The 12081-nt window shown below is 32.0% G+C and overlaps 1 protein-coding gene across 2 annotated transcripts; it reads left to right on the top strand.

Annotated features, from left to right (window-relative positions):
- Positions 1 to 8446: 8446 nt before the first annotated feature.
- LOC107888521 (probable 3-beta-hydroxysteroid-Delta(8),Delta(7)-isomerase) lies at positions 8447 to 11785 on the top strand. 2 transcript variants are annotated; one of them, XM_041100136.1, is made up of 6 exons: positions 8447 to 8728; positions 8847 to 8949; positions 10126 to 10288; positions 10566 to 10712; positions 11069 to 11177; positions 11267 to 11785. In XM_041100136.1, the coding sequence occupies exons 2-6, from the start codon at positions 8920 to 8922 to the stop codon at positions 11529 to 11531; spliced, it is 714 nt and encodes a 237-aa protein (XP_040956070.1). In that variant the 5' UTR covers positions 8447 to 8728; positions 8847 to 8919; the 3' UTR covers positions 11532 to 11785.
- The last annotated feature ends 296 nt before the right edge of the window (positions 11786 to 12081 follow it).

Here is a 12081-nt window from a genome sequence, read left to right as displayed (position 1 = left end):
GTATTTCTATGATTCAGGATCAATTTAATTGTTGCATATTTATGATGTTTTGCATGACATAACATTGAGGTGAGTTACCAATGGCTATTTAAACTAAATTGTTATGATTGAGATTGATTTTTGAGACAAGGATTAAATTGAATAGAATGAAAAAGTATGATTTAATTGATGTGTTATTTGGTATGAATTTGTGTTGAAATATACTATATGATGTGATGAAATTACGAATTGGTGATGAGATTAAAGGACGATATGTGATTATGATGTTTACTGATTCAGTATTACCTTGTTAACAGACTCAAGTACTGTCAAATTAGTTGGCATGCCCTAGGTAGAAAACCATCGTTGTCGAGCTATTCTGGATGATAGAATGTATATATAGTGAGAGCCATTGTTGTTGAGCTATTCAGGATGGTAGAATAATTAGATATTGAATGCCATCGTTGTCGAGCCATCCGGGATGATAAAATGTAAGAATAGTTAAAGCCATCATTGTTGGGCCATTCGGGATGGTAATTTGTTGAATAGTGTAAACCATCATTGTCAGGTCACTCGGGATGGTATAATGAGTCTTGATAGAAAAAGTCATCATTGCAGAGAACCCAGGATGACAATAGTAGTATAGAAGTTATGAAATGTTAATGAATTGGTATAGTATACTTATATGTGTGCTAAGATAGATAAAGTACATAAACTACTACATGTATCGATTGAAAATGAGCTCTCGGGGCCGAACGAATACGAATGAGTCAATAGGCTCCAAAAAACGATTGAATGGTGGGTTAAATGATATATTGGTGTTAAATGAGAATGGAATTGAATGTATTGAAATTGGAAATGATTTAAAGATAGGTAGTGGATAAGTGACTTGAATTGATTAGACTACTGTTTTAGTGTGCTCAAATGTGATTATGTTAATAGAATTATTTGGCATCATAGAACATGTTTTGAATAGTCATTGATATTATATACCTCGTGACAATTCACTAATGCATATGTTATTTTATTTTAAGTCATGGAAGTACCACTGAGCCCTATTGCTCTGCGTACGGTTTGTTTATTTCGTGCGCAGGTTTAGGTACCCTTGAAGTCTCAAAAAAGTGAAGTCAGCATCCAGAGCGCATCCATCGACTCAATATAGTTTGTGTAATACTCTTTTTTGGTTAAAAGGCATGTACCTAGGCTTTAGTTGTTCAAAGCATACATATGATCATTCTAAGCCATAATGTTGTAAATTTAATAAAATGGTTAATGTTTATGCATAGAAAAGTTGCTAATAGCTTAGAATCTTTATGTTGAATATGTTTGTATGTGTAAATGGTTGAATTGAGGTATTAAGACTAACAATTTCGCATAGGTTGTATGCTTGGGATGTTTGAATAGGTACCAATTGGACATTGTTGGAATTCAGAGGTCACGTCGCGATGACGTACCCCTAACGCCGTGACGAGAAACAGTTCAGGACTCACGTTGCGATGATGTAGCCTCAAGGTCATGACGACCCATGTTAGTGAGTTGCGTTGTGGCGAGGAAACCCCGAAGTTGTGACGTCAACCCTTAACTTTGTATCATTTACAATTTGATTATATTTTGAGCCCGGGTTAGCAAAAGAGCTTTCGTAAGTTCATATAAGTTCCGAAAATGATTATGGATTACTTAATATACATATTTTACTTGTATTTGATTATATAATGATGTTGGATTCTGTATTATTGATTGTAGTTGCTCTAGCAACAAATGTGAGACCTGGATATCGGGGTGTTACTGATAATACTCTAGAATAACATATTTTTATGTATTAATTATGTATTTATTCTGAGTATGATTCTGCTAATTTGAGCTATTTATGATCTTTTATCTCACAGGGACTAAATTTGAGGCAAAAGCAAAATTAAGGGCCAAAAGCGTGAATTTAGAGATAAAATGGGCCAACATGCGACACAAGGAAAAGTTGGTGCCAAAAGTGCAAGCATGGAGGACACAAGGGTTGAAATGCAAAAAGAAGAGATTTTATTCTATTAGACTCTATTTTAATTATATTAAGATAATTAATATTAAGATAATTATTAATGATTATTTAATTTTAGGATTTTATTTTATTTATCTTCAATTAAATGTATTTATCTTTTGAGAATTTAAGTAGGATTAGACTATCTCCCCTGGCACTATAAATAGGGGGTGAAGTGACTCAAAAGAGATCCATCTTTTTTTGTAAACACTCTCTCCCCAAAAGTTTAGCTTTTTGTTCTTCTCATATTTCCTTTCAATAAAATCTCCATTTTTATTATATTTATTTTCTTTTCCACCACAACCATGAGCCACTAACCCCATCTAGCCGAAGGTTGTTGATATTCCCCAAAATGGATTCTTGAGGCTTAGAGTCCGTACTTAGCCTCCTCGCTGAGTATTCATCATTTCTCTGCACTACAGGGTTGATGCTTCCGTCCATGTCCCTTAAGAAGTAAGCTTTTCAACGTATGCAAAGGTGACCGTTTTGAATGTTTTGGGAAGGTTGCACAGTCGGTTCTTTAGCTTATAGCGTCAGAGGTTGGCGAGCCCAAGAGACAAAATGACGTGAGATTCGCCATTGAGAAGCGTTGATCTAGCATAAGACGATCCCACAGAAGCGATTGTTGGCTAGAGTCAGGTTCCACTAAATCGTAAGTCTAAATCCTTGGAGCTGGTGGTCGTAGGCGTCCTCTTCCACTATATCTGGCTTATTTGGTTTGGGAAGGATCATCTAAAAGCCGAGGATTGAACCCAAGGCGGAACGAGACAACTGGAGGCTGGAATCTCCCAGAAGAATTTCCTTTCTCTCAACTCTATTTTTAATTTCTCGAATTTTCGATTCAATATTCTTAATTTTGTTTTTATTTTATTTTTCATTTCTAGATTCAAACCTTTAATTCAGTTATTTTTATTTTTTTTAGGCACGCAGGTTTTCTTGGGTAAGATTCTGTCGGGATTTCACGGAACAAGATATTGTGCAAATCCAGTCCTTGAGGATTCGACCTTACTTCCCTTTTACTATTCTTTTTCATTATTTATTAGGAATAGGATAGTTTTGGTGCTTTCAACGACTGCATCAGTTACACATAACACAACCTACGACTTTATTACAAAGTAATAATTCTAGGTATCATGCACATTTTTTTGGTTAAATAAAACAAAATTATTACTTAACCATATATATATATTTTGAGTTACAGAAGAATAAGTAAAATTAAGATTCTATAATTTGTTAATTAGTAAGTAATTGATGTAATCTTTTAGCATCGATTTAGTTTTCCGCTTAGATCAAATATTAATGTAAGTAAAACATATTCAAGTAATTATTTCGTATACAATAAAAAGATCAATTTTATTTTCTGCAATTTTTAATTGTAGTTGTGAATGGCTAATTTAACATGAAGAGATCCCCAAAGCGTAGCAATAATAGAGCTTTATATAATTTAATGGGGGCACATGATTTTTGTTGCCACATGCATATTTACTATGATATTATTGGTAAAAAGGTGGTAAAAGTATTATAAAAGTTTTTATTTTAGGAGTCAGGTTGTATTTTGTTCTCTCTATTAAAAGATTGTTTCTTATGTTAAAAATTGGTCATTGTATGTTAGAATGGGGTACACATGACATGTCACGTGCAACCATTTGGTTATTCGGTCAAAAACGTAAATTTTTAATAGTAAAAATGGATTAAAATTTTAAATTGAAAAGACTAACTTACTCTTTAATCGAATGTGTAGAGATTAATTTATTTATTGTTTGAGTAAAAAAGAGTTGTTAAAATCCTTATTCCTGAGTAGAACGAAGGCTCCAACAGGCCTGCTAATGAACATGCCGACCACTTTCTAAGATATTTCGATAAATGTCTCAGCTAGGGAACATCAAATAAAGATCTAATATTTTAGCTTTATATCTGCAGTCTTTATTAAAGGAAAAAGAAAAACAAAGAGAATCTGAATCATTGAGAACAGCACAAGATGGCTTTCTTGCTTGCTATGCTTTACCTAATATATATATATAACTGAATTATGCTACTTTCAGAGGTTGATATCGTTAAGGCATATTATCACTAAGTGATTATTTTATCTAATTAATATGAGATATATAATAAATATAATAGTTTAATTATTTGTGGTTCACTTTATATTCCACAAAACTCTAATTTTCGCGAAGATCTCACATTATAAAAGAGGCCGCCTTCAAGCCCTTTTATACATTCACAACTTTAAAATTTTTGCGAACTCAACTTTTTCTCCAAAATTTCAAGAATTTTTTAAACAACTTGAAGAACACCATATGAGTTATGAAGAAAGTTGCCTTTTGGTCTTGTTCAATCAAAGAAAGGAGGTTAAAACTTGTTTTTGAAGACAATTGTCTTTCAATCTTGTTCATCTAAAAAAGGGTCCAAACTTGTTTAAGATAAAATCACCACAATACTTAAAGCAACCTACATCCATCTAAGATCAAGTTTAGACAACCCTTGGATTGAAATTCCACCAAAGAGAAAAATCAAAGGATTTTTTTTTTGAAATTAAAAAATTTAGATATTGTAACTCCTTTGAAGTTTATAAATAAAATTTGTCCCCAAATTTTTAAAGTCAATTTTTTACTCAAAATTGGTGTTTACTAATTTCTAGCACACTCAGTGGAATAATCTCTTCCTTTCATTTCTTCTCTTCAAAAGTCAAAGTTCAAGGTTGTAATGACCTCTAAGAAAATTATCATCAGTAAACCAACTTGTAGGCCTACTCAAGCTAATCTTGTAGCCCGCTTGACTTCACCAATAGACATCAATTGTAACATCCCTAACCTGTATCCGTTGCGCACAAAAGACCACAAGTCAAAGTTCACATACTTGCATACAAAAGACCATCAGGTGACACACGACCGTGTAGCAAGGCTATGTGCCTCACGAGCGAGTCACACGTCCGTGTCTCAAGCTGTGTAAGCTCAAATTTACATATTTCTTGCTCAATTTCACTCCCTTATTGGAAAGGTACCTACAGACTTTCAAATACACATATGAGAGGTGCAATTCAACGTCAAACATTCTCAAACGTAATCATATTACCATTCTCAATCTGAAACCACAAACACATTTATCTCTTTAAACATACATCCATTTCATTACAAGCATTAAGGTAACCCGTACCATACCATTTCATACTATGAACTTTTAAACATATTTAAGTAATGAGTAGGAAATCACAAGTTGATCAAGTGCACAACATGTCACAACATTTTACTCAAAAACTAGGCATTTGACATAACAATACATAGAGTCCTAGTACATGCCATATACCAAAATTGAGAAATTAAGTCTACCAAGATTCCCGGATAGTGTGATTCCTAGCGTTGACCCGATCTTCTTAGCCTTCACAATGTGATCTACAAAATTAACAAATTTATAGGTAAGCTTAGTAAGTTTGTTTAGAAATTCATAACCTTTCCAATCAAACATAGATTTAATCAACTTTAAGTGTAGAGATTTCCATTATACGCAGTTTATAACAGTAATTACAACCAACTCAGTAGTTCAATATACTCAGTAAGCATTGCTCGATTGAACTTTTCATCAGTATATCCGTAGATTTCTACTCATTTGAGCTTCACTCAGTGTAACAGTAGAATTTGATAAATTAAATATTAGTCAGTATAACAGTAAGATTTGCTTAGTTAAGCTCTATTCAGTATAACAGTTTGATTTGCTCAATTGAGTTTCATTTAGTATAACAATAAGATTTGGCTCGATAGCTACTTCCAGTATATGAAACATCGTTTACTAACAATGTATTAACAAGAATGTAAGAATTTAAGAGTATAATTAAACATATGAACTTACCGGATTGTTTTGCAGAAAATCCCAAAGTACATGGACTATTCCGCGGTTTCTCCTTTTCCACGATTATCAGCACGTTCTTGATCTAACAATAATAATTTCATCCCATAAATTAGAATAACAACACAATTTGATCCTTTCATGCAACTAAATTATTTTTGGCAAATTACCTATTTGGCCCATTAACTTTCCATCTTATTCAATTTAGTCTTTAAGCCCTAATTATGCAATCTACTTATTTTTCCTAGACACCCATGATACCCAAATATTCTATAATTTCATACCAGTCCTTATTTGCAATAATTTCACCTCAAGTACAAACAATTTATCATTTAATCAATTTAGTCCCTAACATTAAAATCATCAAAAATCACTTTTCAGAATAATCTAATCTATCAACAAAGCTCTATATTTCATCATAAGTTTCAATAAATAGCCTTATTAATGAATGGAAACTTTTATAACATTTAATAGTTTCACAAATTGGTCCTCTATTTAGATGGACTAAACTGATACGAACTCAAAAACATAAAATTACTAAAAACAGGCATTAATACACTTACCAATTTAAAGTTTAAAATCAAAGTTGGAAAACCCTAGCTTTTTCCTTTCTTTGCTGTGAAGAAGTTGAAGAAAATGAGAATTTTTCTTTAAATTTTAAGTTTAATTTAATATATATACTTATGGCATTTTTGTAAATACTTCAACTTTTTTAATTAAGCCTAATTAAATCATTTTATTAAACATAACCTCATCAAATCCCACTAACTAATTTTCCATGGTTAAATTGTCCATTTAGCCCATTTAATTTAACTACTTAACCTTAGCAGTTTTTGCAATTCAGTTCTTTTTACTTATTAAACTATCCAAACAAATAAATTTTTCAACCAAAATTTAATATGACTCTAGAGACCTCATAAATATACTAATTAAATAATATTCACGAAGTATTTTGTCAGAATTATGGTCTCGAAACCACTGTTTCTGGCACTACTAAAAATCGGGTTGTTACATCAATGTTCTTGCTTTTCCCTATGGCACTAAGTAGAAGACGAAAGCACTTTTACAGTTATACAATCAAACTTCTTCAATACTCAATGACAATATACTTTATAATGCCTCTTCGCTAACTCATGATTTAGAAGAAGTTTCTACTTGTGAATCAAGTGTAGCTTGCCGGTTATCATTTAAGGAGAAATATAGTTAATTAAGCAGTAATTTCATTCCAACATCTCCTTCAAAACCAAAATTTGAAGTGATGAAAGTGATGACAACTGGTGCCATGTCCTTGGAATAACTAGTGGCTTCTCTAGCAAAGAAAATGAAAAGTCTTGCTACAAGTCTTAAAGAAAAGGTTGACTAGATTGCTTTCATGATTAGAAGGATTCTTGATCTTACTAAAAAGAGGTTGGCCAAAGAAGCAGAAGTCTGATATAAGAATCTATAAGAGGAGGCTATTGAACAATCTAATGCACCTATTGCTAAAGATCCTCAATTGTCCATGAAGTTGTTATGACCGATCAACTCAAGGAACTCATCAAAGAAGTTGTCAAAGATCAAGGTGTTTGTGTAACTCAACCTTTGTACACTTATGTCAAGTTATACTCTTACATGATTGGTCATCTCAAGATGCATGCAACTTATCACCCTCTAAAGTTCCAACAATTTGATGGCAATGGAATTTATGCCAACCTATTGCTAACTTTATTGAGACTTGCGAAAACACTAGAATTGTAACATTCCCCACTCGTCTCGATGTCTGGTATGGATGAGAGGTGCCATTGTAGTACATACATAAATAAAATCTAAAAAAAATGAGAATTCAAACTTTGAAACAATTTACTAAAATAATAAATTTGTGATAAAATCATTTTGAAGACTATAGAATAATCTTAAATTCATTTAGAAATATTTTGTGGGTGATCGGAGGTGTCTAGGACCAAATACGAGCTTCAATGGGCTTGAAATAGATAAGACGATAAAGTGATCATTGTTTAGGGGTTATGTATCGATACATGGGAAATATTTTGGTACATTGACCTCGTACTATAGCTTTTTAGCTACTCTTAGTGAAAGATTCAATACATAAAAGAATATGTTCCAAAAGTTGGACCATTGGGACAAAAAAAATTGTCATTGATTTGCTAAGTCTTGATAATTTCGACCAAGGTTTCGAAACCTTAATGTAGTGTAACATCTTTGACATTTTTCGAGAAGTGAACAATATCAATTCAGGTTGACACATGTTTGAAATTTTAGGAGTAGACAAAATAAAATTATTAATATTAGTAGATAAGGTAATTGAGTGTTATAGGAAATTAGAAAGACTTTTGAATTTAGGAAAATTAATTTAAGGAATGGACTAAATTGTAAAAGTGTGAGACGTGTTGGGTCGTAATGTAAAAATTAGAAATATGAAAAGATTAGATTATATGGATGGGAAAAGAGGAAAGACTAGAAAGGAAATTTAAGCATGAAAGTACATGGAGATGTGGTTGAGATTGAAAATGAATTTGCAACATTTGATTTTTAATGATGATGATGTGATTTCTTTTAATAAAATAATATATACAAAAGGGAAATGATGATAGATATTTTGTTGGAAAGATGAGAAAAAGAGAGAAGAAGAAAAAAGTCATCATCATCATCCTCCAAAGCTTTTTCTCCATATCCCACACTCTTTTTTCTAACAAAGTTTTATTTTCCTTTCATTTTAGTCCTCTTCCTCCATTTTTAATTTATCCCAAGCTTTAAATTCAAATTTCCATCATAGATTTTAGTAAAACAAGGATAAAAACTTCATGACATGATTAGTTTTTGGTGGAACTAGCAAGAGTACATCTTGGAAGTGAAGAAAAGTTAGGGATTTGTGTAAGTAAGGTAAGGATGATGAGCTTTTGTTAAGAGATTTCATATTTATCTCATTTGATGTGCATGGAAGTGATATGTGAATATGATATTGATGTGTAAATGTTGTGTATGTTTATTTGTAATGAAGAGAAGGAGACGAGGAGTGAACATCCAATTGGTGATAAAGGCAAAGAGATAGCAAAGGAGTGAAGGAAGAAAGAATGGGTCATCTCAACCAATTTTTGTTTGAAGTATATCAAGAGTTTTACTTTATTTAATTAAAACCCTAATTGAAAATTTGATAAATTGGTTTGGTAATATTCATGGGATTTTTTAGTGTATAAAAATGATATTTTGAACTATGAAAATTATTTTAAAGTGAAAGTATATTCTTATAGTGAAATGAAAAGTGTATGTGTAGTAATTTGAAGAATAAAGACTTAATTGCAAAGAGTACAAAGTTAGATAAGTGAAATAGATGTTAATACAAAGTCTTCAAGTGAAATGTAAAATTTTAATAAGGTGAATGTCAAGTGAAATTTGATGATTCTTAATTCTATTTAAATAAAGACTAAATTGTAAAATAGTAAAATTTGAATTGTTTCATTGTTGAGAAATAGTGATAAAAATTTATAGTATGTATGTCCGTGTGGACAAAATGAAAATTAGTAGGATATAAATGGCATGCCATTAGGAAAGTGATTAAGCTCACAAGTGACTACGGTGCAAAGTGATATTCGTATGTTTGTACGAAGAATAACGACACTTCAATGCATCTTATCAAAATTTGGGCAATAACATTATAAGGCAAGCGAAAGTAATATGACATGAGTGGGTAATTTGAAACTTGTGGAATTGGTATTTTAATATAGCTACTATGGAAACAAAATTAGTGTAGGGTGGTTGAAAGTAATGATAGTATTATATATATGTTGAATATATTCTAACTAATTCCGGTACTGCATTTAATTAGAGCAAGAATGGATAATCCGACCGATCTGATTATATATGTTGAATATATACGTTGGATTAAAGTAGATAAGAGGTCCGATATTGGGTTAAATTACTCTCTCTATTATTAAACGGATAAATTTAGTCTTTATATCATTAAAAAAATTAAATAAGTCTAAATTATATCAGAGTTAATATTTTATATATAAAAAATTATAATTTTTAGTTACATATAAGATATTTCATTTATAAGACCATAAAAATATATTTTTTTTCACCTAGGAAAGGATATCTATTTTTAAAATCATTAAATATTAGAAAGGTGCTTTTCAGAATTTGTATGTATTTTTGTAAAAAGCTTTTTGAAATTTTATCCTTTTATTTGATTTTTTTTATAGAAAAATAATGACTTGAAATATTAATGGAAAAAGAGAAAACCCTCCATATAAGTTGACTTGGTGGAGTTTGAGTTGTAGAACTGCAGAAGAGACAAAAGGCGACTGAAAATGGAGCATCCATATGTGCCCAGGGATCTGCAACTGCCTGGATATGTTCCCGTCTCCCTTTCTCAGTCCACCATTCTTACCGTCTATGGTCTCTCTTCCCTGCTCGTCGTCTCCCTTGTTTGGTTCCTCTCTGGTTTGTCCCTCTTTCTCTAATCCCATTTTCGATGTAAATCAAAACACCTTTCATTTTCACTACAAATTCTGCAGACTTTTCACATGTTTTGGGGTTTGATTTCTTTCTTATTAGCTACTTACCAATACGTTGAAAAAAGTTATTACAACTTGCTGCATTCTAGATCTACTAATAGACCGGAGGAATCCTAGCATTGATCTGTGACATGGACCATAAGTGTCCAGTTAAAGGACTCTAAACTTGTTTTAATTTAGATATTTACTTGTTTTTATACCAGGGCGATCGCGCAGCATATCTAAACTTGATAGATTGTTGATGTGCTGGTGGGCTTTCACGGGACTTACACACATAATTCTTGAAGGATATTTTGCATTCTCCCCTGAATTCTATAAAGACAAGACTGGATTTTATCTGGCTGAAGTTTGTAAGTTGCTCTTAGTTTTGAATGTTCTTGATAATTATTAATAGCTCAAGTACCATGACACCCCTGTACTAGGATTTAGATTTTAATTTTGCCCCCTTTACTAAAAGAATGGGCAAATTAATCCCTGTTGATGGAATAATCAAATACTAACATCTGGCTTGCTACGTATTACTCATGCCGACGGACATCAACCTTTTTTTTAGCAAAAGAACTCATTTGCTCTTTGATCTTAAATACAATGATTAATTTGCCCAATTTTTTTAATAGAGAGGGTGAAAGCAATCTGACTCCTTGTATAAGTGCCTCCATGGTACTTTTACCCCTACCTTCTATTTATTCATATGATTTAATGGCAGGGAAGGAATATAGCAAAGGTGATTCAAGATATGCAGGAAGAGACTCAGCAATTGTTGCTGTTGAAGGAATAACATCAGTTCTTGAAGGTCCACCTTGCCTTCTAGCAGTGTAAGATTTAGTTTTGTTTACATATACATCTATTTCCTTCTACTTTGATTGTTGTCATTGACAAATGTTTTCTTTTTCCAATTTGGAAGGTATGCTATTGCCAAAGGAAAAGGATATAGCTACATACTCCAATTTGCCATCTCTCTGGGACAGTTATATGGTACATTTGTATATTTCATAACAGCTTACTTGGAGGGTGATAACTTTTCTGCAAGCCCATTTTATTACTATGCATACTATGTTTTGGCAAATTCGTTTTGGCTTTTGATACCTTCGCTCATTGCTATCCGGTGTTGGAAGAAAATTTCTTCGGCTGTGCAGAGCCAAAGCCAGAAGAAGAACAAGATTAGGTGATGTAGACTGCAAAAGGATATCTTTGTTTAGCACTTGTGGACCATCTTGAAATAATTTAGGCATTCCAGTTAGAAAAAGATGACATTTTCAGTCTTCAATGAATAATGTTAATTGATTTTTAATAGACTACAAACATAATCAATCTTCTTGAAACTCTGCTTCTATATGCTTCATGCTGTGGAACTGTGTGAAGTTTGATATGAGAAAGCTAAGCTTGTTCTTTGTAGCAAAGCATAGCAAGCTATGTTCATTGATCTTTTTCCTACACTTCCCTTCTTATTAGAATCAATTTGTCATTTGGATCCATGTTTTTGCTTGGATATTATCCATTAGCCGGTAAGAGGACCATAGAGGTCATTGTATTAGTAGTCAAATTGCATTTTGTCCCCTATTAAAAAATAGGCAAATGAATCCGTGTACATTAGATAAAAAAGCAAATTAATCATTTATGTTGAAAATTTCATCTATTTGTATAGTTATAAATTGGCATGGCTAACAAAATAACCAAATTACGACATGTGGCATGTCATGTATACTTTATGCTAACGGA

The sequence above is a fragment of the Gossypium hirsutum genome, chromosome D09 (genome assembly GCF_007990345.1).
Source record: "Gossypium hirsutum isolate 1008001.06 chromosome D09, Gossypium_hirsutum_v2.1, whole genome shotgun sequence".
Classification (NCBI taxonomy): Eukaryota; Viridiplantae; Streptophyta; class Magnoliopsida; order Malvales; family Malvaceae; genus Gossypium; species Gossypium hirsutum.
The sequence above is the reverse complement of the archived record's forward strand: the minus strand, read 5'-3'. Positions and strand labels throughout refer to the sequence as shown.

What these genes read in the sequence shown, in the direction of transcription:
- LOC107888521 (XM_041100136.1), top strand. Translation starts at nt 8,920, where the DNA reads ATGGGTCATCTCAACCAATTTTTGTTTGAA. An exon ending in CCTTGTTTGGTTCCTCTCTG is followed by an intron (nt 10,289 to 10,565) that starts GTTTGTCCCTCT and finishes TTTTTATACCAG; the next exon opens with GGCGATCGCGCAGCATATCT. An exon ending in CCACCTTGCCTTCTAGCAGT is followed by an intron (nt 11,178 to 11,266) that starts GTAAGATTTAGT and finishes CCAATTTGGAAG; the next exon opens with GTATGCTATTGCCAAAGGAA.